Genomic DNA, 26,872 nt, shown 5'->3' with positions numbered 1-26,872 from the left:
TTTTTGTCGAGGACTAGTGGTTAGTGGGAATTTTTGCAAAGGTAAGTCTTGAACCTATTGATTTAGTCCCTCCTGGCCCTCGCCATGAGGCTGGAGCAGTGGGTGTAGGACTGGGTTTGGTGACCCTCTCCCAGGCACTTAATGCAGGACACGTGGCCATTGGAGGCCAGCATGGCTTCCCTACATGTTGCACATCACTTGAAACCCACAGAACCTGGCGTGGCAATGATGCAGCAACTAAAGTAGCACCTAAACTATCTAAATTTTGTTGTTGTTGTTAAACTTGTATAAGAAATGGCTAAGGATAGAACAATAACTAATTAACTATTCTTTGTTTTTCAGCGAGAGAGAGAGAGAGAACGAAACTCTGTCTCCTGCCAAGGAGGGTAGAGAAGGAACTGAGTGTATCCCAGATAGCATGAGGAGTCGCTACTGTGCATGCACAGCTTGGGAAATCACGGCTATAGAAAAATCGCTGCGCCAGCAGGAGGACACACCGACACCCAGAGGAGAGCACCCATGGGGACGCTACTCGAAGTGGTGACTGGTTCTCTTGTTCACCTACTCTATAGCACACCCCTTTCACAGATCCAAGCAATTTTGGAGGCCATTTCTTTTTCCCATCCTGTTAAGAGTGAGCCCATTTCACTTAGGCTGGCAGAGCAGAACAATTTTGGGGCAGCTAAGACATGTGGGGGAGGAACACAAATAAATGTTTGTATACATTCAACATACAAATCTAACATTTGCAGTACTGCAAACCATCTGACATTTGGTGTTTTTCTTACAGCTTTGTTTTTAATTCGAAAAGTATTTAGGTCACATGATTGCTGAGAAAAACTGAAAACTATATCCACTAAAGGCTTATAACTGTAAAACCAAACAGAATTTAAAAAAAAGTATGTATTTTACAACCTTATGACTTTTTCAGTCATAGCTTTTATGATTTCTTCGTGTTTTAGGATGGCAATATTGTATTTGATTTTAGAAATTAGAATAATTTTTCTAATCAAAGTATAACACAAAATTCTCTCTCTAGAAACGCAGAAAAAAAACTTATAAATAAGTAACCAACCAAAGGACTAGTAAGAATTATTATCTAGTAGACACAGAGATTTAACAAGCAATTTGCACATGCTCCTTACATTGTAGCTGCATAACTAGGGATAAGACAGGTATCACGTCACTTAAAAACAAAGGTTAATTAAGAAAAAGCCACACAAAATCAGGCATAATATGAACACGTGATTCTCTATATTCCCAAAATTAATATTCAGTTATAAATTCATCTTTTTTCTATCTTCAACCTCGATCCTCTACTTTTAACCCAGCCATGTCAGATATGAAATTTGTATCTACTTCCAATCCATGATCTGCAAAAATGATTTGTGGATATCCACAGGTTTGCAGGGCTTCAGATAGAAAATTTTTCTGCAGCTATCTGCAGAGATAAAGTGGATATCCATGGAATTGCAGGGCTCTATCTAAGATACAGTGCACAATAGAGGAACAACTTTAGGATCTTTTTACCCTTCATGAATGTACACATTGAAGCTCTTTAATTTAGAATTTGATAGTCTGGCAACACCCATTGTCTGGAGTGATTTTAGTTAGGTGAATGTCCACTTGTTATGTCTGTGATCAAGTTTCCTGTGGTCCCTTAAAGTTTGTTTACAGCCACTAGTCCTGGCTCTCAGAGTTCTCTGCTGTTCTTTAGCCCTAATTTACCCTTGTTTCTTCTAAGAGCTGTGACAGGGTGAGGCTAAGGTAGCGAGCACAAGAGGGAAAAGCAGGGCTGTGTTGAACTGGCAAACAAATGGAGTGGGAGCAGCTGGGGAGGAGGCTTCCCTGAATCAATTGGGGCCAGCTGGTCCCACTTAGGACTACCTTTAAAAATGCTTTGCTTGAGGGGGGCGGTGGCATGTGGGTGGGTGGGTGTGTGTGTGATTGAGGAGAGTGTAGCCGTGTCTACACGTGCACGCTACTTCGAAGTAGCGGCACTAACTTTGAAATAGCGCCCGTCACGGCTACACGTGTTGGGCGCTATTTCGACATTAACATCGACATTACGCGGCAAGACGTCGAAGCCGCTAACCCCATGAGGGGATGGGAATAGCGCTCTACTTCGAAGTTGAATGTCAAAGTAGGGCACGTGCAGACGATCCGCGTCCCGCAACATCGAAATAGCGGGGTCCGCCATGGTGGCCATCAGCTGAGGGGTTGAGAGACGCTCTTCTCTCCAGCCCCTGCAGGGCTCTATGGTCACCGTGTGCAGCAGCCCTTAGCCCAGGGCTTCTGGCTGCTGCTGCAGCTGGGGATCCATGCTGCATGCACATGGTCTGCAACCAGTTGTCGGCTCTGTGGATCTTGTGTTGTTTAGTGCAAGCGTGTCTGGGAGGGGCCCTTTAAGGAAGCGGCTTGCTGTTGAGTCCGCCCTGTGACCCTGTCTGCAGCTGTGCCTGGCACCCTTATTTCGATGTGTGCTACTTTGGCGTGTAGACGTTCCCTCGCAGCGCCTATTTTGATGTGGTGCTGTGCAACGTCGATGTTGTAGACATCGTGTAGGACATGTAGACGTTATTCATCGAAATAGCCTATTTCGATGTCGCTACATCGAAATAAGCTACTTTGATGTAGGCTTCACGTGTAGACGTAGCCTATATGAGGCAAGTGGAGAGAAGCAAGAGGAGTTTTTCTAGGAACAGCAGAGACGGGGAGGAGTTTTCAGCAGCAAGGGGATAGGGCCCCTGTCCAGGTAGCCCTGAGATTCGAAGTGAGGCCAGAAAGAACTGATGGTTTGGGGGTGCCGATCGAGGAGGGGGAACATGGTGCTGCTGCCACGCCCTGGAGGAGATACGGGGGGGGGTGGGATTGTCTGGGGAAGTGGCCCAGGGAGAAGAGCCGTGGTGTCCAAAGTGAGAGGAGCCTTTCCTAACCAGTAGCAGCCACAGGGCTCCTGAGCCGGAACCCAGAACAAGTGGGCAGGGCCCAGGTTCCCCCCAGACCACCCATCCCCCTCCCACCTTCCTTCCCAAGAAGGGCAATGGCATCCTTGCCGTGGGGCCAGTGGACTGAATAGAGGCTTGGAGCCCAGGAACGACGTTAACCATACTACAGAGCTTAGTAAGCAGTGGAAGTGCTCGTAATGCTACTAGACAACATTGACCTCCTGTGGTTTGACAAATTCTCTCATTCGGCACTAGTCAGGTCCCCAGGGTTCAACCTATATTTGTTCTGGTTCATCCATACCTGTTGATTCTTAATTTATAAAGGACCTGAATTTATTCATGCCATTTTAAAAACATATGAACACCTGTTTTGGAGAAGATCACTTCAAATAACTCACTGATAATTAAATCAAATGCTTTAAAGAATCATATTCCTCTGTACAGAAGGCCAAACGGATGAATATTGGGGTTTCTACTTTTTACATCTTGCATTGAAATCAGGCCAACATTTTAATCAGGAGCAGAATTGTTAAATATGCTGATGACACCTACGCAAAAGTAGTAGAGTACAAGAATAATTTTTAGCAATACTGGTTCCATCACCTTATCTGCTTTGTCTAATTAAATCAGCGACCAAACATTTATTTAAAAACAAAAACTTCGGGGAAAGGGAGCTGTTTCATTCAGGTCAAACATTTTCTGAAATGCCAAAGCTGACAGTTTAGCTTATTAGTTAGAGGGCAACTTGTTAAATTATCCATCTATTTAAAAACAGTGGGTAAAACATATAAACTAAAAAAAAAATCTTCCTTTCTCACTCAAAAATAAAATTTTAAAGAGATGCCATTTCATATTAACTACCTTTAATATGTCATGTATCATCTGAGGTAGACTGTGCACTCCCTGGAGCAGCAGCCTAGTCTGAATTACTCTGTAGACCCCAGTGCAAGCCAAGGTACAAATAAGACAATGCTTACTTATTAGAACTATGACAATTATCAATAAGAACAATGTCACTAAAAGTGCAGCATCTGGTTTTAGTCTTAGAAACCTATTATTGATAATAATTTTAATATGTCTAACAATGGAAACAATCTGTGTGATCCAACCCAGGCCAGGGCTGTCCCTACACAGAGTCAGAATACACAGTTGCATACAACACCCAAAAATTTGGGGCACATTTGGGTCTTAACTCTGACCTATCTGCCTTTTCCTATTCCTGTTCTGTGTATCTGCTTTCTCCAGAGAGGATCTAGTTAACTCAAAAGTGAATAAGCCTATCAGACCTATTAACAGAATACTGAACTTGTGAAATAGCCATTCAAGTGTAGCCTTTTAACAAGCATTTGCTAAACCCAGGTACATATTATCAGTTTCCGAATTTACTTGTCAGTCTACAGGACCTTAGTTTAAAATTTGCTTTAAAAATATTTCATTAATATGTCACTGAAGATTATAAAAATCACATCTCTAAAAAAATTGCAAACCCCTTCCCCCAGCTGCTATTGGGCAGGGGGGCATCGGTTTAACAGCACTCCACAGGCCCCATAAAGCCTAAGAATGGCCCTGACTCAGACCCCTTAAAAATGATAGCACATTTTTATGAGGAACATATCAGATCCACTTTTAAAATACCCCGGAACACCTCAAAACCCCCACCCTCTCAAAAATCCTATATCGGGGCAATTTGAAAATTGGAGTTTTCTTTAATTTCCTGACATGTAATTATAATGTTATTTTTAAAGAATAGGGCTTAAAAGTTTTAATGTGTCAAATAATTGAACTACCCACTCAATCATTTAACTTTCCTATATAGAGAGAGATCATCACTGATTTTACTTCAATTTTAGTGCCTAAGTAACAATGTATTGAATGAACACATTAAATGTAAATGGCTAATCAATGTTATCATATCATGTTCCATCTATGAGTAAAGCAGACATAAACCAAAATTCCTTGATTAGTTATATGTAATCACATGATAACTGTTGAAAAGTGGGTGCTGAACATCAGAATCTCTTGCTCAGGTTTAGCCTATGCAATGCTTACATGTAGGAAAACAAAAAAGCAGTCCAGTAGCACTTGAAAGACTAACAAAATAATTTATTGGGTGATGCACTTTTATGGGACAGACCCACTTCTTCAGATCATAGCCATACCAGAACAGACTCAATATTTAAGGCACAGAGAATCAAAAATAGTAATGGTTCTCTGTGCCTTAAATATTGAGTCTGTTCTGGTATGGCTATGATCTGAAGAAATGGATCTGTCCCACAAAAGCGCATCACCTAATAAATTATTTTGTTAGTCTTTAAAGTGCTACTGGATTGCTTTTTTGTTTTGATAGTATATACACTAGCATGGCTATCTCTCTGTTACTATCTTACATGTAGTAGTTCTTTTAGACTACATACAAAAGTGTTAAAAGCTTTTTACTGCTAGATAATCCTTTCACTGAAGATTTCTGCCCAAGACAAAGTTAAAAGCAAGCAAAACCACTTCTTATACAAAAACATTAATAATAAAAATCCTCCTCTTTCTCCAGTTGCTTAGCTTTACTGAATGCATCTTCTTTTTTTTCACGACAGTTTCAATTTACTTTGTGCTCAGCTTCCTACAGTACACTGACTGATTACTTGCATTGTCACTTACAATTCCATTCGTCAGCTACAAGACATTATTATAATTGTGTTAAGCACTTGCTACAAATGCTAAAAGCATGGAAATTCAGAGTTAAGGCTGAAAATCCAAAGCAACATACATTCATAAACTACAGCACATTGAAAGTCTAAAATATTTACAAAACCTATTTCTGAAAATGATTCAAATTGTCTGGCTGAAGTCTCATTTGTTTCAAATTTAAGATGGACTCTGGGCAGATCCTGGGCATAAAGCAAATCTTAGGACCAGGGTGCAAGCTTTACGTCATTTTTGTGCTTTCTCAGAAGAGAACTAATGGGCACCCTGCTGGGCTATATGCACAATTTAGAGCAGCCTAAAGACTGGTATAAATCGTGCCGTGCCAGAGGTTGTACTGGCAACAGGAAATTGTTTATTAATGCTAGCACTGAGAAGAGGATTTATCAGGTTTCATATCTAGTGACAGTCTGAGTATACGGCAATACAGCAGTATAAGTTGGCATAGGGAAATAGTGATTTTATTTTACGAAGCACTGGCAACTAAGACTTTATTTGGGCTGTGTGTAATTCTTCGTACCCATATTGGAGTGATCAACTCAGAATGGAGCAGGTCCAGAGACGAGTGCCTAGCCTGACCAAGGGAACAGAGAACTAATCTTATCAGAAGACTAAAATATCTTAGCTAAGCAAAACAAAGGCTGAAAGGTGATATGATTACCCTCTGCAAAGATATCAAGGCGAGTGAAGAGCTATTTAAGTGTAAAGAGAATGTCGGCACAAGAACAAATGAGCATATACTGGCCATGAACAAATTTAGGCTAGAAATTAGAAGATTTCCAATTGCCAGAAGAGTGAGGTTCTAGAATAATTTTCCAATGGAACTGTAGGGAAAACAACATAATTAAATTTAAGATAAAGCTTGATAAATTTATGAGTGAGATTGTACGAAGTTTGTCTGAAATGGTGAAGCAGGAGTTTGGCAGCCCTGGGAGGTTTCATTTTATTTTATATTTCATTATAAATATATTTTATATTTTATTTTATAGCTCTTAAAATTTGACACTTCAGGACTTCAGACGCCCTCTTGATGTATTTTATTTTTGTCTCCTTCCTCTAAATGATCAGATATGGCCATGGCTGGAGATGGGCATTGTGATGGGGCAGTAGTAAAAAGTATTTTTTTTCCTTGAAAACTCAAATTTTTTACAGAAAAAAAATCAGAGTGAACTTCTGCAGTACTGGACTGGTCAGAATAGTGACGCACCATTGCCTTGTTGGTACTGAGGTATATGCAGTTCTGGATAGTTCATTCTGGTTTAAATAGATGGTACTGACAAGAGTGCCTTGGGGGATGACAAGCCTGCAGGAGAGGCACTGTGTTTTCCCAGAACCAAAACCATCCTAGTGGCCAACTTCAAGGTAGATGGTACAGAAATATTTGTGGATATTGCGCTCTTAAGAAGGAATGCTTTGATGCTGCAGTATCCTCCTTCCATGGCTTCAAAGGTTTCAGCACTGGGCCATGCTTGCTGCCCTTGTTTCAGCTGAGTTGAGAGCCCAAGCACAGGATAGGTGTTGAGAGAGTATGAGCACTGGCCTGCTAAACCCAGGGTTGTGAGTTCAATCCCTCAGGGGGTCATATAGAGATCTGGGGTAAACAGATTAAAACAGGGATGGTGTTTGGTCCTGCCAAAAGGGCAGGAAACTGGACTCGATGACCTCCCAAGGTCCCTTCCAGTTCTGAAAGAGGTGTATCTCCATAACCTCATCCATAACTCACTGTGGGATGGGAAGTTCCCGCTAGTCTTGTTTCATAAGGACCAAGATCTTTTTGAGGTGCATTCTTTGTGTGCAGAAAAACTTAATTTGCTCAGGATCTTGTCTGTGAATTTCCTTGGCGAAGACCCAGCTGAACATGCTCAAATTGATACAGCAGTGTGTTCACTCAATGATCAGCCTCTGGAGGTATCTCTTGACCTGGATCTGAGTTGGAAGAATACTACATCACTAAGAGTCTCAGCTTTAGCTGATATTTTTTTTCTCGACCCACACTTCAAAGCTGAGCACTTGGAGCACTTTTGTGGGATCAGATTTTCACAAGAAGTGGATATCTCAGGAATGCCTGTTGCTGACTGGGATGGTCTCCCAGCAAGAGATACATTACTTGTAACATGAGGAGCCTGGTATATCCTGGGAAAATTGAATCTAAACAGGTGAAACTCCCCCTCCCCAAAGGGGAAGGAAATTGAGAGACAGTCCCCCCAAATAAAAAGTAAATAAAATAACTATTGAAAAAAAACAATTAAAGAGGGGTAACTAAACTACGTGCCTTCAAAAGAAAGGCATGCTAATGTTCTATGTCAGGATTAAGCAGTTAAAGGGAATCTGAGAATAGCTCCCCTGACAGCCTTATATATCCTCAGAGCAGGTCACAAGGAAGAGGCATGGACAGGCTCAATGGGCACTAATACCAAAAATCTCTAATTAAATGTGAAAAAGATATTGGCACACCTGAAGTAGAGCACTGAGAGGGATGATACCCAAGCAACAAGAATGTCTTTGACATTCTTTAATGAAAGCAACATGGTTCAAATACATTCTGGATGATAATCTGCATGCCAAGCTTTTAGTCTACTGCAATTTTAAATACTATAACCTAAGATACAAGATATTTATTATAATGCTGTTCAAATATATAAACTGTGTTAGCCATTCCTCAGTAATATATACATTTATAGTATTATCTCACTTGCAATGCTAGATTGATTAGCCTGAGTTTGCCCTGACTGTATTATTATCCACAAGAGTGACAAAGCCATGACTGAATAAACAACTGACCCCAATGAGTATAATTAAGTCTAAACAGTGGCTTTTTTTGAAAGTACCGGCAAAAAAAAAAAAAACACGGAATCTAAAGTAGTATTATGTTGTGGTATATTTATAGCACACTTCACCCTCCCAAATGAGACAAAGACACTCAGTTGGTGGCTTTTATTAATCTGTTTTTCGCCTGAGGAAATACATAACTGTTTGCTAAGGTTGCTAAGGAAGAGTAAGTTACTCATGTCGTGCAGTAACAATGGTTCTTCAAGATGTGTGTCCCCGTGGGTGCTCCACTCTGGGTGTTGGTGTGTGCAGTGAAGACCTGTCCTCTTCCTCTGATAGGGAGTCCTCCACTTTAGAATGCTTGGACAGGAGATAAGTTGCTGACGTTGTGGGTTACGTCAACACAGGGCGGTCCCTGGACGTGGTGGACAGTGCCAGCAAAGCATGGGAGTGGTGTGATCTTGACTTCCAGGGTAAGCAGTGAGGATCAGGCTCTCTTGGGTCTAGGCAATGATGTGTGAACCACGGCAGGGGTGGTAGTGCGTAAGTCATTGTTGGTGGCATATCCTCCCAGTTGGACTGCCTGGGACTGGAGTGCTGCAAGGAGAAGATACCCCATTGATCAGAACCACTGCCTCCCGGGGTGAGTGGTCTAGCCCCTGAGCCAAGCATGGGACTGGAGACGGCACTGGGGATGTATGGTGTGGTGAATGGGCAGTGCCAGGCTGGTGCCATGTGCGCTTTTGGTGGCGAGTCTTTGCAGCACCATCTGGACATTGTGCCATGCTCCGGTGCCATAGGCTTAGGTGAAGTGGTTTCCCAGCGTCACTTTGGTGTCTTCTCTGGTTCCGTGTGAGAGTGGGCTGGTGCGTCAGCCCTGGACTTGAGGAGTGCGACGTTTAGTGCCTAATACAAGCAGCGTAGAAAGTTGGAGCGGTGCTGCTTGTGCTCCATCTCTGGCACTGAGGTTTGGGTCTTAGTTTTTGAAGACCTGTTATGCCCCAGAATAGAGGAAGCTCAAGCTGGTCGTGCATACTGTGCTGATGGTGTTGGATGCACCAAATGCTAGCTGCTCAGCTCCTAAAGCACCCAATTGAGTGGTGCTGACTTGGATGGTGGCAGGGGGCATTGAGGTGACCATTTCTACTGACGCGGCCCTTGAAGATGGTGCCAGAGGCTAAGAACATGCCAGAGAAATGCCCAACTTAGCGGCTGTGGTGCCAACCAAGGTAGAGGGACAGGCAGATCCATACCCTTGGTCTCCTGTGCCAGTTTTGTGGTGGAGGGCTGCTCCTGGGCTGGTGGTTGGAGGGACTTTTTGTCAAGATAAGTCTTAAGTCTATTGATTCAGTCCCTCCTGGCCCTCGCCATGAGGCTAGAACAGTGGGTGCAGGATTGGGTTTGGTGACCCTCACCTAGGCACTTAATGTACAATGTGTGACTGTTGGAGGCAGGCATGACTTTCCTGAATGCTGGGCACCACCTGAAGCCCAGGGAGCCCAGCATGGCGATGACGCAGTAATTAAGTTCTAATGCTAAACTTAACTTTTTTTTTTTAAAGCTTTAATGGGAAACGTAACTCAGATAAGAATGGCTAAAACCATAACTAACCAAACTAAGTCTTCTTTGTTTCAGCAAGAGAGGGCACAAAGCTCCATCTGCTGCCAAGAATGGTAGAGAAGAAACTGAGGGACTCATGCCACACAGGCACCAGATAGCATGAGGAGTTGCTATTGTGCATGCACAGAAAACCATAGCTATAGAAGAATCTTTGAGAGCTGGTATGAGGATGCACTGACATCCAGAGCAAAGCACCCACTGGATACTACTACAGGAAGAAAGGACAGTTACTTATCTTCAATCTTTGGGTATGTGTACACTGTAGCGTTATTTCCAAATAACACTGCTACACACAAAAATGCATTTCAAAACAGCTGCTTAGGTACAGCGTCTACTCACATACAGCTTATTTTGAAACAGAGCCATTGGATGCACTATGGCTCATTTCAAAACAGGTTCTATTCACTGTCTTACAGCATCTATTTCAAAATAGCTATTTTGAAATTGACACTATTCCTCATAGAATAAGTTTTACCAATTTTGATATAAGCCAACTGCTATAATTTCAAAATAGCAGTTGCATTGTGCAGACGCTAGGATAGTTATTTTGAAATAGTGGGTGTTATTTCAAAATAACTTTGCTGTGTAGACCTACCCTGAGTTTTCTGAAAAAAGTATTATGGTTACACAAAAAAAAAAAAAAGTTATCCAGCATATTGGGAGAAGGGAGGTCCCAGTAAGTCAAAAATTCCAGTTAATGGAAGCTACATCTACACAAGGCAACGTAAGTCTACCACAGATACACAATTGCCATAATGAGAATTGTGTATCTAGAATTGACGTATGTGAGCCGTCTAACTTGACCGTACCTTCTGGGAAAGGTCGACGACAGTTTCTCCTGTCAACCTCCTTCACTCCTTGCATCTTGCAAGGAGTACAGGGGTTGACTGCAACTCCTGAGAAGTCGACTTCATGCTTCCATACTAGATGTGCAAAATTGAACCCCGGAAGTTCAACACTGAGCAGGTCGATCTTGCGATGTAGTGTTGATATAACCTAAGAGAGAGGGAGTTTGGGTATAGGAGGGGGCTCAGGGCTGGGGTATGGGGGGCAGGAGCAGGTACGGACTCTGCTAGTGAGTTTGGGCATGGATGGAGGCTGAAGGCAGGAGGCTGGAGCTCAGAAGGGGTTTTGGAGTGCTGGATCTAGGTGGTGCTCAGCTTGGGTGGCTTCCTGCATACAACTACATGTCTCTGCTGTTCCTAGATGGAAGCTTCACTCGGCAGCTCTGTGCACTGCCTCTACCTGCAACTCTAATTGGTTGTCGTTCTTGGTTAATGGGAGTTGTGAAATCAGTGCTCAGGGTGGGCCAGTGGCAGTGCATGCATCCCCTATGGCCATTCGTCCACTTGAGAGCTGCAGGAACACGTTGTTGCTTCCAGCAGCCACACAGAGCCAGGTAGGGAGCCTGCTGGCCCACACCAACCAGGGTATGAACTGGAGTGTCAAAAAGATTAGAAATGTCATTTTATAGAGCTCTCGGGTTGGTAAAGTGCCAGAGAATATTTATTTTACTGTATATTCCTCATTTGTGTTCCCTCGGCCACTTAAGAAGTTGATTTAGTAAGTACAGACCTTTTATTTCAGTGCACCAAAACAGACCTATGTCTGCAGTCAGCCTCAATGTATGTCAAGAAGCAAGTGTAGTACACTTCAACAGATGTTAATTTCTTTTTTTGACTTGGGTTCTGGCCTCACCAATGAAGTGACCTAAGTTTTATGATATAATCCAGAAATAATATTTTCAAAGATCTCAGCTGGAAATTAATTCTCAAAAGAGAAGTGTTTTCAATAGGTCAAGATTACCGGAGTCTAAAACGCAAGACTCACATAGTAAAACAGGTATCTTGGACCACAATAATTATTTTAGTAACAACTGCAGGAGGTGGCTAATAGTGGACTCCACTCCTTCAATTTCCTTCACTTCCATGTTTCTGTGCAACAGATGCTCACGCAAGAATAAGGCCAGTAAAACATATGGACAGATGTAAGCACTTCAACGTGTTTTCAGAAAAGATAAAAAGTTTTTGTTTTTGTTTTTTGGAGACAGAAAGGAAGCAAATTTTAATAAAGTACACAAGACCAAAAATGCTTGCTGGCAACAAAACACAGTGAAACTGCCAATCATTAAAAATATAGATCTCTACACTATCTTAACAACAGAAAGCATAACATCCCCAACTTCCACATCCAACGTTTGCTTCTGAGTAATGCAAGCACAGAAGATACACCAACAAGACAAAGAACAAGGTAGTCTGGTATCAAAAAAAGTAACACAGACAATGCAGCATTCAATCCCCTTAAAAAAAATGCTGAGCCAAAATGGGTTTAAAGAAAAGCAAGGGAACTCGCCATTTAAGATTTACCAACATCTTCAAGTGTAAATTATAAGAAGTGGGCTAGAACTATAAGAGCTTTGACAAGCCTCTGAAGTTTTAAGCATGATAGAGGACAACAATGACAGACGCAAGTTGTTATTCGATTAGAAATTATCCCCTTAGGGCATTGTCTGATTTTAAATGTGTGTGAGTGTAAAATGAAACAAAAAAGTGTTTAAATTCATCACAGAATTCTGAATGCTTCTAGCAGACTACAAAGCTTTTTTTTTTTTTTTTTTTACATTCAGGTCGTGAAACTTAGTTTGCAGTGAAGAAGATGGGAAATGAAAAACACTGGCAGAACAATTTACTAGTTATGATGAATTCCTACAATGTAAAAGGATGGAATTTTGGATTAGCATGAAATATTATTTCATCTAATTATAAATGAAGGCTAACATTCTTAAATATAATTTGCCTAAACACATATTTAAGCATGTAAGAAAACAGAACCTGCTATAGTGTATCAGACTAGTGGTCCATTTAGTCCAGGATACTGTCTGTGTTTCAGAGCAAAGGAAAAAAAAATCACATAACAGAACACTATAGAATAACCTGCCCATAGGAAAATTTCTTCCTCTATACAGTTTTTGACACATGCTCTTCAGCATGAAGATTTATACAGATCATATTTTTTAAATTCTATCTAATGAAATACTGGATGTTTTCTTGAGCTATATTAATGTCTATATCCTTTTAAAATTTTTACCGTGCTCTTCATCACAATGGGTTAATAATGTGTTATATAAGCAAGTAATTATGTGTTACATAAGCAAGTATTTCTTTTTATCAGCATTAAACTTCTCTTTCTTATGTATGTCTCCTTGCTCTTATACTCAATTAAAGGGTAAATACAAGTACTAATTTACTTTTTCTTTTTTACATAAATTACCATCATCTGGTTTTACTCAGAGCCACCTCCTCTCCTCTAAATAGTGCCTATTTTATAAATCTTTTTTCATGCAGAAGTTTTTGATACTCATCTCTAGACCCCTTCGATCTCTCCTATATTGTTTCTGAGTTAAGATAACCAGAACTGAACACAGAATTCCAGGTGAGGGCATACTATTATTTGTATAATGGCATAATAACACTTGTAGCATTACCACCTATTCCTTTTATGTCATAATATTTTGTGTAATTTCAACTGCTACTCAGTTTTTCAATGATGTCTCCATAATGACATCTATGTCTTTTTTCCTATGTGGTTACACTTAATTTGGAGCCTGGCAATATGACTGAAATGACACTAATACTTGGCCCCCGGAGAAAAATCAAACCCCTTATTTAGTTGTCTAGACAGGGATTTATATGCTTAACTTTAGGCATCCAACGTTGTAAATTTGACTTTAGCAGACAGTACCATCAATCACCAATACTAAAACTCAATCATTCTCAAAGACACGATTTTGTTGAAAAAACCTGGGGAGTGTCCGCATTCTCGAGGCATGCTGACAGTAAATCCACAGAATGTGGTACTTCTGTTGACAGCATTCTGCCACTCCCCCCAAGGCAGAACATCTCTGCAGACAGAAAGCCAGTCTGGATGTTCTGGGGGCCTTCTGTCAACAGACAAGGCTTCCAGAATACTGGGCAGCCCTATTTGCTGCGCTTCTGGTTGACTGTTTTGCCAAGAGAGCAGCCAGGCAGTCCAGCAACTCTGTCGACAAAGTGGATTGCTCTTTAGATTTGCTTTGCAGTCTGCCCACCATCCGGCAACACAAGCTTTGTTGGAAGATATTTTCTGACAGTAACTTCTAACAGATTGCTCTGTAGACATAGCCAAAATGGAAGCTATTCAAACTCTATTTTTACAGGACAAATGAAAGGGTATAATTACAATGGTCACAATATATATGCAAGATGAAAAAAACTGAACGGAAAACATACTATTCCTGTTCCTTGTATACTGGAAGAATGGCTTAGGAACAAACTGACCCATTTAATTTTTTAGCATATTATTTCATAATGTCCTGTAGGTTACTGATGATTATGTTCAGAAAAATCGTAATTACATGTATTAAGAGATTACATGTATTAAGAATACTGGTCCTACCTGAACCATTTTTCAGATAGCCATTTGCATCTACGGTTGTATACATGATGTAAGGTCCAGGCTGATTCACACCAAAGGGCTGCAGTACAAAAAGAGACAAAACCAAGCAACCCAACTTTGATTCAACTTTATTCAAGTCTACGAATTACTGCAGCTAAAATAACAAAATAAAACTAATGACAAACATCTGTTCTTTTGTTTAGATCATACCTGAGATACGGATAACTGTGTAACTCTTCAATTATTTTACTGTTAATACAAGTCACATCTCCTAAAACGGGCACTCTCGAGTCCTGGACAGAGGGCTGGGGCATGAGGACAAGCCAAGCTGACCTCCTGGCAACCCCATGGAGGGCAGCAGGGCTAGGTCTGGAGGTGGCATTCTGTTTCAGCCCTGCAGGGGGCCAGGGCACCGGTGTCCCCCAGCAGCCATGCAGCACCAGACTGGGAAGCCAGAATACCCCCGTCAACTCCACAGGGGGCCACAGAGCCGCTGCCCTTTGGCAGCACTGCAGGGAGGTGGGGCGGGGAGCCACTGCAGTGGCAAGAAGCATCTTCAGGGCCAGGGAGCTGTGTCCGCTCAGTGGCGGTGGCCAGGGACTGCTCCCCAGGTCTGGCAAAATCCCTCATTTGGGACCACTGAGGTCCTAAGGGTGCCAGACCAGGGAGGAGCAACCTGTACTACATCAGAGTAGAAGATAATTAATTTTAAAAATGATAATTACTTTGTAACAGAGAGTAAGCCGTGCTAGTCTATGCACTATCAAAACAAAAAGCAGTTAAGTAGCACTTTAAAGACTAGCAAAATAGTTCATTAGGTGAGCTTTCGTGGGACAGACCCACTTCTTCAGACCATAGCCAGACCAGAACAGACTCAATATTTAAGACACAGAGAACCAAAACCGGTAAGCAAGGAGGACAAATCAGAAAAAGATAAGGTGAGCAAATCAGAGAGTGGAGAGGTGGGGGGGAAGATCAAGAATTAGATTGAGCCAAGCATGCAGACGAGCCCCTATAGTGACTCAGAAAGTTCCCATCACGATTTAAACCATGTGTTAATGTGCCGAATTTGAATATAAAAGTCAGCTCGTCCACTTCTCTCTCTAAAACGGTGCGATCATGTCTCGTGAGTAACACACGTACCTTGAGGTCATTGACAGAATGCCCCATTCCATTAAAATGTTGACTAACTGGTTTGTGGATCTGGAGTGTTTTGATGTCTGTTTTGTGCCCGTTGACCCTTTGTCTAAGGGAGTTAGAAGTCTGTCCAATATACAAAGCATCTGGGCATTGTTGGCACATGATGGCATATATGATGTTAACACATGTTGCCATCATGTGCCAACAATGCTCAGATGCTTTGTATATTGGACAGACTTCTAACTCCCTTAGACAAAGGGTCAACGGGCACAAAACAGACATCAAAACACTCCAGAACCACAAACCAGTTAGTCAACATTTTAATGGAATGGGGCATTCTGTCAATGACCTCAAGGTACGTGTGTTACTCACGAGACATGATCGCACCGTTTTAGAGAGAGAAGTGGACGAGCTGACTTTTATATTCAAATTCGGCACATTAACACATGGTTTAAATCGTGATGGGAACTTTCTGAGTCACTATAGGGGCTCGTCTGCATACTTGGCTCAATCTAATTCTTGATCTTCCCCCCCACCTCTCCACTCTCTGATTTGCTCACCTTGATTATCTTTTTCTGATTTGTCCTCCTTGCTTACTGTTTTTGGTTTTCTGTGCCTTAAATATTGAGTCTGTTCTGGTCTGGCTATGGTCTGAAGAAGTGGGTCTGTAACACGAAAGCTCACCTAATAAACTATTTTGCTAGTCTTTAAAGTGCTACTTGACTGCTTTTTGTTTTGATAATTACTTTGGTATTTATAAGTAAGTGATACTGCTTTCACTGCTTTACTGTAAAATACTTTTATTATATGCTTGATGAGAAGTAATGTGTAAGTGTTGACTCTGTCAAATGCTCACTTCATCACCGCACTTTTAGATGTGGTTAATTTGACTAAATGCAATGACAGGAAACAATGAGTCCATTCAGTTGCATGGAAAAGCAAAGTTTGGAATATTCTGCATCACTTTTGGGTGCTTTTAGTCAATGATGCAGAAAACATTAAGTGTTTCTAGTACTGATGTTCTTTCATCAACTACTGCAAATGTAAAGTGGATGGTTGACTGCCACCTGACAATTTGATGGAACTCCAGAAACTAGTGAAAACTTAAATGAGCTGATCATTTAGGATTTGAAGCCGCAGACTGTGCATTCAGATTAGAATCTATCTTACATTCTTTCTCCAAAATTAAACCAAATAGGTTGACCTTTTTCTTGTGAAGGATGTGATTTTGAGCTATGAGGTCATTAGCTAAAATGACATGTTAGTAATCAGTATGTAAGGTCTTACAGTTCAAAAATTCCATTTTTTCTATCATTTGTAAGGGAAAAGAAATAATTAGTTTACTGAAGATCTCTGGTTGAATTCCTGAGCAAAAGGACTCTCAAGCCGTGTCTACACATGCACGCTACTTCGAAGTAGCAGCACTAACTTCGAAATAGCGCCCGTCACGGCTACACGTGTTGGGCGCTATTTCGATGTTAACATCGCAGTTAGGCGGCGAGACGTCGAAGCCGCTAACCCCATGAGGGGATGGGAATAGCACCCTACTTCGAAGTTGAACGTCGAAGTAGGGCACATGTAGACGATCCGTGTCCCGCAACATCGAAATAGTGGGGTCCGCCATGGTGGCCATCAGCTGAGGGGTTGAGAGATGCTCTCTCCAGCCCCTGCAGGGCTCTATGGTCACCATGTGCACCAGCCCTTAGCCCAGGGCTTCTGGCTGCTGCTGCTGCAGCTGGGGATCCATGCTGCATGCACAGGGTCTGCAACCAGTTGTCGGCTCTGTGGATCTTGTGTTGTTTAGTGCAAGCGTGTCTGGGAGGGGCCCTTTAAGGGAGCGGCTTGCTGTTGAGTCCGCCCTGTGACCCTGTCTGCAGCTGTGCCTGGCACCCTTATTTCGATGTGTGCTACTTTGGTGTGTAGACGTTCCCTCGCAGCGCCTATTTCGATGTGGTGCTGCGCAACGTCGATGTTGAACATCGACGTTGCCAGCCCTGGAGGACGTGTAGACGTTATTCATCGAAATAGCCTATTTCGATGTCGCTACATCGAAATAAGCTATTCAATGTAGGCTTCACGTGTAGATGTAGCTACAATTAGTTTGATTAAACTCCAATTAAAAAAATATGTAAATAGTAATATCAGAATGGTATATTGGCTTACACAAGCCAAAAATAAGTCTTATGACTGCTGGAAAGACAATTACTTATACTGTATGGCTGTGGCCACACTTGGCTGAAACTTTGAAATGGCCATGTTAATGGCCAAATTGAAGCACTGAACATTCAGTGCCTCATTAGCATTCGCATGCTTCCAGCTGCAGCGCTTCGAAAGCACTGCTTTCACATGTGTGCGCCTACACGGCGGTCCTTTTCAAAAGGACCCCGCATGTTTCGAAATCTCCTTGAAATGTGCAGCATCCTTTTGAAAAGGACCCCTGTGTAGCCGCACCGAGCCACAAACATTTGAAAGCGTGTGAATGCTCATGAGTCGCTGAATATTCAATTCAGCACCTCATTAGTATGCTTCGATTTGGCAATTAGCATGGCCATTTCGAAGTTTTGCCAAGTGAGACCACAGCCTATGGCTATGTCTACACTAGCATTCCTCTTTCCAAAGAGGCATGCAAATAAGGGAATTGAAAATGCAAATGAGGTGCAAATTTATGTATCTGGCACCTCATCTACATATTCTTTCAAAAGAAGAAAAGCAGCGTAGATGCAGCTCTTTTGAAAGTAATCCCCATCTTTGAAAGCACCCTTCTTCCTTTTTTTTTTTTAGGAAGAAGGGCTCTTTTGAAGATGGGGTTTACTTTCAAAAGAGCCATATCTACATTGCTTTTCTTCTCTCAAATGAAGATCTTTCGAAAGAAGAATATCTAAATTAGGTGCCAGATATGTAAATCTGCACCTCACTTGCACGACTCTTTCAAAAGAGGAATGCTAGCGTAGACACAGCCTAACTGTTGATCTTCAAGATGTGAATGAAGACATGTATTCCACTCAATATTTAATGTACTGAAATCAAAACAATTTGCCTAGCAGTACCCACAGGTATGGTGCTTACACCACTTAACTTTAGCTTCTCCCCCTGCTATTTAATGGTAGTGCTGTCCTGATTCCCCTTTCATTCTTCTGAATGTCAAGAGTAGAATGAGACTAGGCTGTGGAGAGGATGGATCATGGAATACACATCTGCATCAACATTCCAAAGAATACCACTTACAGATGCATAAGCCGTCTTTCTTTCTTCAAGTGGTTGCAAAGATGGATACCACTCTGACCATCCACAAATAATATTTGGAGGAGGTGTGGTTCAGAATCTACTGAAAGAATGGTTGCAGGACTTCCTAAAGTTAACAGTTAACATAGAGGCAATGAAAATTACATAGTGTCTGATAAAAGTGTGTGTAGAAGAGCAGACAGCTGCCTTGAAATTGTCCAATGCTGAAAAATCAGAAAGGAATACTATGTATGAAGCTTGGGCTTTCATTGAATGAGCCTGCAAACTCTGTGGAGACATGGGCTGGTGACACATGATATGCTGATGAAATGCAAGAAGTTATCCACCAGCAGACTGTTCACACAGAGACTGCCTGACCTCCATTTGATCAACACAGGAGACAAACAGATGATGTGATGCCCCAAAAGGCTCAGTTCTATCTAGGCAAAATGCCAATCATCATCTTGAATTCAACACATGAAATTACTGTCAATATCTGCACTGCAGTGTGGTTTAGGAAAGAACACAAGTAAATATATCATTTGGTTAAAATGAAAACACGAAACCACTTTTTGACAATAATTTTAATTTCAGCAGTAGAACCGCTTTCTCCTTGAACAAACTGGATCTACAGAGGCTCTGGCCTTGAGACCTGTAGCTTGTATGCATTCCTTGAATACATGTTAGTTACAAGGAAGGGCATTTACTGTTAGACAAGTGACAGAGAACAAGCTGCCAGGGGCTTGAATGAAGGTCTCCTAAGGGTAACCAGGGCAGTATTAACCAGCTGTTTCTTAGGCAAGTGGAGAATAATGACTCCCCTGAGAAATCTCATTGCCATGGGGTTTGAGAAAACTGACTTCCCTCGGATAGGTAGATGAATGTCTGAGATCATGGCAGTGATCCCTCTATGAACTGACAGAGAGACTTGAAGACTGAAGGCATAATAAGTCCTCCAAAATATTCTGCATGCAAGTTAGCATCATCTGAATCTTCCGAGCAAGTGACCAAATGAGAAGCATTTCCTGTAGTAGGGTGGCTGCCCCATTCCTGCAGGAAAGGAATTAATGCAAGCTAGAGGGCATCTACACAGCACCCCAGCCAATTAGGAAAGGATTCTTAGGGAGCCAATCAGAGGGCAACTTGCTGCAGCAGTTCTATATTTAAAGGAGTTGCTCAGCAGAGCAGAGCAGAATCATTTTGGCCAAGACCAGGGAGAATCCAGGACTGGTTCATAACAGGGGAGAAGCTCCTGAAGACAGAAGTGCTAGCCAGGCTCAGGAGAAAGGCTCCAGACACCTGCCAGACTGCTGTGCCTGATACCAAGGTCAGTAATGTGCAAGGGGTCACAGGGAAGTAGCCCAGGTAATAAGAGGCAGTGGGATGGGATGGGGTGGGGGCAGGATGAGGCTGCTGCCAGAAGGTCCTTGAGGGTCAAGAGTAGTCCTGGGTGTATGGAGTCCCACTCCCCAGCACTGCACCTAGGCACACTAAAGAGTGGCCTTTATAGACTATGGCTTGTCCCTGAGGTGAGGGGCTAGACTGAGGCTGCAGTAGGCCACAGTGGTGGGTGTAAGGAGGCAGGACTGCTGATACCCCTGGAAAGTCTGCAGCAGGCACTGCTGGACAGCAGCATCCTGAAGAGAACCCTGTGATCCTGGGGGGTGATGAGAGTCCAGACTGGACTGTGGACAGGTAACAGGTAACAGTGAGCAAGACACTGCCAAGAGAAGGCACTCTACATTGAGCGAATTCCCAAGGAGACCAAGCAGGAGGCACCATAGTGGCGAGTCATGCCCAGTTACACTTCCGCTTGGCCAAATATGCCACCTGAGTAGAGGCCTCCCTCCGCCAAACACCTGTTGAACAGCTTCCAAACATTGCTCCTTTTTGTCAAACAGCCATGCAGAATCCATGCCATCACATGGACAGTGATCATTTCTCAATGTAAAACTCAGAGGCACTAAGTCAATAAGTCATGATGAAAAGGAAGAAATATGAGAGGACGAATCAACAGAGAAAAGATCAGAAAACCAGCATAATTGTGGAGCAATTAAAGTCAACTGGGAATGATCTACTTTCAGCTTAAGTGGGATGACCGAAATAGAGAGAAAGACATACCTCAGAATCAATTCCCAGCTGAGCTGAAAGGCATTAGTTATGCAGCCTGGCGTGAGACTGGCTTGAGAGGAAAACTGATGACGTTTCTTGCCTCTCCTTGCAAACAGGCCAATAATTGGAATATCCCACTCTGCAAAGACTGACCTCAGCACCTTGGACTTCCAAGATCACTAGGGATCCTGAGACAAATTCTGTTGAAATGATCTGCCAATTTTTTCTGGATCTCCAATAAGTGGGCAGCTTATTTTGTGGGAATTATGTTCTCCTTGATACAGAACTGCCATAATTTCATTGCGTCTTGACACAGCTGGTAGAGAGCACTCCACACTGATATAGAGGGAAGGTTCTAATTCCGACCGCATAATTTAAAATCTTCAAGGTCCCCAGCCTACTGGGGAAGAATATTACAGGCCAGGTCAGAGAAAGACAAATAAACAGAACACATTGGCATACAAGGTCCTGAACTGTATGCCCCTGTAAAGAATGCAGGATTGACCCAGGCAATCTGTTGAATGCTGGACTCTACTGGTGCATGCAGCCATATGGCTTAGTACACTGAAAAAGACCAGTGACTTTAGTTGAGGGTTCAAACTGCAACTGAGAAATTGCTAGAAACTGTTCATTCAGTAGAAACGCTCTCTTTTAAAATATAGTGGGGTCCCAAATAATTAATTTTTTGAGTTAGTTTTAATGTCAACTTCCCTTTGTTCAAGATGAGGCACAGACCACTGAAGAGACATAACATGAACTGGATATGAGAGGACTTGCTCTCAGAACTTGCCATCCATTAACCAAATGGCCAGGTATGAGAATATATTAATCTATTTTGGAGATAAACTGTTGCTACAACCACACATTTGAGAACATTCCAGCACTTTCCATATCTGAAGTACTTGATGAAGGCCTCATCCCTCCCTTGGATTTGGGGACTAAGAAATACTGGGAATAAGATCCTTTCCCTTGAAGCTGTATAGGAATCTCCTCTATAACATGAGAAAAGTCTGGACCTGCTGAAGGAGCAGTGGCTCATGAGAAGGATTCTCAAAGGGTGTTAGGGCAGGAATGGAGAGGAGCGATGCACAGAAATTAAATGGCATAACCTGCTCTTATGGTGCTTAAGATCTATTTGCCCAATTAAGGATAACAGTACCTCCTGATTTCTAATGCACATCTGTAAAGAAGGCATGTAAATTGGCAGGCTACATGAAAGCTTCATTTACTAGAAAGTCCATCCTCAGTGAGCTGATGACTGGAGAATAAACAATAATGTATGCGTTTACTCTTACACAAATGCAAGCTGAATACCCAAGGCGTATACGACATGCCTGAGAAGATCCTGGTATTACTTGAAATCTGCAGGCACAGGTGATGAAGGTATTACCACGGTACTATGGTGTTATCTGGTGAAAAGGAGAAAGGAGGACACAGATCCAATGGAGGCAATGCTTCCTGTGCAACAGAGTAAGGTTGACTCTGTCTAAGGAGGAACGGCATCAAACTGTGCCTCCAAAAGAGGTGGTTCAGGAAGAGAAACGGCAGAAAGGACAGGTGATTTTGCTGTGGTCTAGGATGAAAAAGGGGGACCTTGAAGACAGAGAAACATCCCAAGGGTTCCAAGGAAGCCACTGGGAATAAAGGAAAGACATTAGTGGTCAGTAGATACTGGGCTGGTAGTCCTTATCCCCTTATCTGAAAGTAGACTGTAAAATTAGTGTATTATATGAAATTAGTTTTTATAACGTCAAAAATGAAAAACCCAGAAGAATTAATTAGAAGGAATATTCTTGTTTGGAACTATGCAGTACTCAGTCAAGTCTCCCAAAGAATAAAATACATATGCTATGGTTTGAAGAACAGCTGTTTAAAATGTATGTGTATAAGATATACGTACGCCTACTGACATTGTTTTTCAGTGCTATCTGTGGTACCAGCCAAAAGCAAAGACAGTCTTTACTATTAGGAAAATATTTTGAAGTAGAAATCAATATGACAAACATATTTCTAGGGTTTTAAAATAACTTTAAAAGGTGAATGTCAGACATAAAGGATAAAGGACAAGCAAAGTGCACTTTTTATATCTATGTTTTTTTTCATGTTTGAATATATTCATGTTATCTGCTAAATTTTGGATGGGGAGGAGAAGATAAAGAATACAAATAACTATTCAAATTGTGTGATTCACAAGAAAAAAACAAAGGGATAAATGGGACACAAATGTTTCAACTGCAACAGAGCCTTAGGGACTGAATTAGTCAGGCAAATCTATCTAAAAGCAGCTTCATAAATTGGACCTGACAATTTTCAAATTGATTTCTTAAAAAGCGACTTCAGGTTTATTTTGAGGCTGTAACTGACAATATAGCTTATTTTTGAAACAGGGCTTGGGGAGTTCAGTAAACCCTCAAACTATCCTACCTGAATTAAGACTTCTTCAATGTTTGTTCACATGGGAAGGATGACATGAAGGTACTGATGTGGTTTCATCACCCCATAACTTTATTCACTTACAATATCTGGGAGCACATAGCAACTAACTATACACAGCAGAAAGGAGGTGGTTGACTCCTGGCTGTTCAAGATGCAGGAACCTCCCTCTCTTCCTCAGCCCCCTTAAAATGTGTCAGGATACAGCAGCCGCTTGGCTTCCTGCTGACAAGATGTAGGAACCTCAACCCCACCACCTCCGTCAATGACTCAAATCCCTCCTCATTCAAGCTTCCTTAAGAGCTGCTTTCCTTCCAATCCCTTTGCAATCAGTTTTATCTGATAACCATATCCCTTCCATGCTGAGCACCTGCACAGAGCATTTGTCATAAGTTTTACAAGTTAAGTTGCCATGTTATAAACTAGGAGTGGCCAAACTGTGGCTTGCAAGCCATAAGTGGCTTTTCTGCCTTGAAATGATGGCTCACGGAGCCCACCTTTCTTCACCCACCAGACTGGGGATAAAGAAGCTCAGGCCCTTTGCCTTGTGTGGTGTGGTAGGAACTTCAGCCAAGTGGGGATGGGGGGCGGGGGTCTTGCAGCTTCTGCTCCATGGGACACACCTGCCCCAACTCAAGGTTTCAGCAGGAGCAGGTCTGAAGCGCCAAACTCCAGAAAGACATTGGTTTAAGTCGGTGCAATTTATGTTGCTCAGATATGTGGGTTTTTTCACACTCCTGAGCCACGCAAGTTGCATCAGCTTAAGTGGTAATATAGACTAAACCCAGAGACATTAGCTGAAATCAAGGAAGTAAGGCAGAGAAGGACGTGACCAAAACCTGAGGAAAACTTATGGACAGTATGGGTGTGAGAAGTAGCAGCCACATTAAGGAAAATCTTGACACAGATGAGAGATGAATGTATAAGGAGAGTTTCATGTTGATATTTCATAAAAGGTTACTTACACTGTAGCAAACACTGTCTTTTGTACATTATATAAACCTGAATTATTATTTTTATGTATCTTCCAGACCCACTTGTATTATGAATATTGAAAAATGCCATGTAACAATCGTTAGCTGGATGGCTATTAGTTATTAGTACTATGAATTGTTTACTCTCCTTGCTTAAAAGTTAGCAGATTTTGGATGAAGTCAGTTGTTGGATCCAGAAGTAGTTGTTACCAATATTCCTACTTTTATGTTTACATTCACTCAGTCAGTTACATTTTATTGTTCTATGTCTTCAGCTAGCAGTATTTTCTTCCATTCAGACTGAGGCCCTCTGAATACTAATTTTATTTACAAAGTTAAAAATTATACTTACTGTTACTTTACTAGGACAATCATTAGAACAGAGGCCACTAAGAACTGTGGAAAAACAGAAAATAGGTTTATAGTTATTGTCAAATAATTTCACAATAAGCATTAAGCATTACCTCTCTCTGAAATCTATTAGTGTATGACATCAGTTCAAGTCCCTCAACATAAGTACATTTAGCTTGTCTCTCTGGTAAAACAGTCAATGATGAGAATAAACTGCTGTTGTATAACTTACATTAACATTTAAAAAACTATTGATCCATTTAAATTGTTCTTCTTTGCACAAGTTAATTAACTAATCACTGCTCTATTGCACTTACTACCTGATTGGTTAGTGTGATTCCAAAGATAGATTTGCCACTTAAGAAAAATGCAAACAAATTAAAATGTATGCTAAAAAGCTGCAGTGTATACTTTGCTCATTATAGCTTATTTCAAGTGTACGACTACTCTTACCGTTTACTTTTTCATAATCAGATAAAAAAGGAATCAGTAAATGTTATGGTAGTAAAAATACTGTTTATATTTATTCTGAAAAATTATATCCTGACAAAAATGAGGGATAAGGGGCTGTCAACTGGGGGGGGGTGGGGTTTGAGGGGGTTGGTCAACAGAACCCCATCTACACAGCTTGTTTTGTGGTAACAAAAGTAGCCTCTGCCAGGACAGCGATCACGAGTATGCAAATGAGGTTCACAATTTGTAAATTAGTGCCCCATTTGCATGACCCTGCCAGCAGCAGCATGCCATCTAGACGTGGCCTAAAAGGGTGCAGTTGTTTGGTTAAGCTTCCGAAGCAACATGCAGTAAACTGGCGGGGGGAAAGGCGGTGGGGGGTGCATTCTAATACCAGAATAAAAGTCTCCATAGAAGATTATACTTGTATAAATATTGGTTTAATTTCACAACATAGGTTATATCAAATACACTTTTCAGTGCCAACAAGACCTAAACACCTTTTTTTTTCAATCTTGCCAGTCCTGGTCTGCTTTATGGTTCCCAGTGTATTTCAATCAGCCTTGGGTGGCCTAAGTTACAGAACTGCATACGGTGAGGCTTCGCCCCTGACTGTTTTTCCTGTTTCCAGATGCACAATCAAGACTAGGGCTTGTGACAGTTTGTATGATGGGGGAATCCTTCCCAAACTGCATATGGAGCCTTAGAGCCCTTTTCTGTCTCACTCTATGCTTTATCTGGTGTAAAGGCTCTAACACAGAAGAAAAGCACAGAGTCCCCGGGGTGTTTTAAAGTTACCATTCCATTAAACTTAGCTACTATAGTGCTTGCCGTTTTTTTGATATTTTCCCCTTTATTATCACTGTACTGTGCAACCATAAATAAAATATTCACTCCTAAGAATATATATTCAGAATAGTGAAACACACACACACCTCTTGTTTAATTGTTATTTGATTAACCAGCATGACTCACAGCCAGGTAGATCTGGTTAGCGGACACTGGGCGGGAACACGGTGAAATGGTGTCAGGGCAGGGGCTTGTACACAGAGAGGGAGAGCAATGCCTTTCCCCCCAGGGGCAGTGAGTCAGCCCTCTCAGTGCTGCCCCGCATCCCTGCAGCAGGCAGGATCCTCTGCTCTCCCACCCAGCATAAGTACTCTCAATTATCCAGAATATTTAATTATCTGGCAACTACCCTGTCCTGTGGATGCAAAATATCAAACAGTTAACTGTATCTCCCTTGGACCTTACGTTCCAAACTAGTCTTGCATCCTGCCTTCACTTCCTTTTAAACACTTTCCAAATTGAAACAAAATTAATCATCCTACCAAAAACACTACAATATTTAAACACAACACTGTTGACCAGTTTCTGCCTTAACTTTACATTTCCTTCCCTCAGTTCATTTTAAGTAAAACTACATTAGTTTTTGATATGTGGTGTTCAAAATGACCAGTCCTTGCCTTGCATTAGTGCCAAACAGTGTCATCAGATTACGCTCAGTAATTTTCTTTTTAAAAAACTGCCAACTTTAAATGAACTCAATTAAAAAACCCAAGTTAACAGAAGCCTGATAATAAAACCATTTCTGACATCCTGCCAGTTTTTGTGGTTTTACACTTATGCTGTCCCTTAAGATGTTCCTTTCTTTTCTGATGTTGAGTGACAGACTTAAACAAACAGGAGGAACTAACTAACCCCTTGCAATGCCCTGTC

The 26,872-nt window shown here is 41.8% G+C and overlaps 1 protein-coding gene across 1 annotated transcript in view; it reads right to left on the bottom strand.

Annotated features, from left to right (window-relative positions):
- ITFG1 (integrin alpha FG-GAP repeat containing 1) overlaps positions 1-26,872 on the bottom strand; it is a 210,057-nt gene that overhangs the window by 31,473 nt on the left and 151,712 nt on the right. The window contains exons 13-14 of the mRNA XM_075009108.1: positions 24,702-24,745; positions 14,469-14,547 (exon numbers count right to left, since the gene is read on the bottom strand). Coding sequence (XP_074865209.1) covers positions 14,469-14,547; positions 24,702-24,745 — 123 coding nt within the window. The remainder of the gene's footprint in view (positions 1-14,468; positions 14,548-24,701; positions 24,746-26,872) is intronic.

This window comes from Carettochelys insculpta, chromosome 14 (genome assembly GCF_033958435.1).
Source record: "Carettochelys insculpta isolate YL-2023 chromosome 14, ASM3395843v1, whole genome shotgun sequence".
In the NCBI taxonomy this organism is placed as follows: Eukaryota; Metazoa; Chordata; order Testudines; family Carettochelyidae; genus Carettochelys; species Carettochelys insculpta.
Note: the sequence above shows the minus strand (reverse complement) of the source record. Positions and strands in the feature narration are given on the sequence as shown.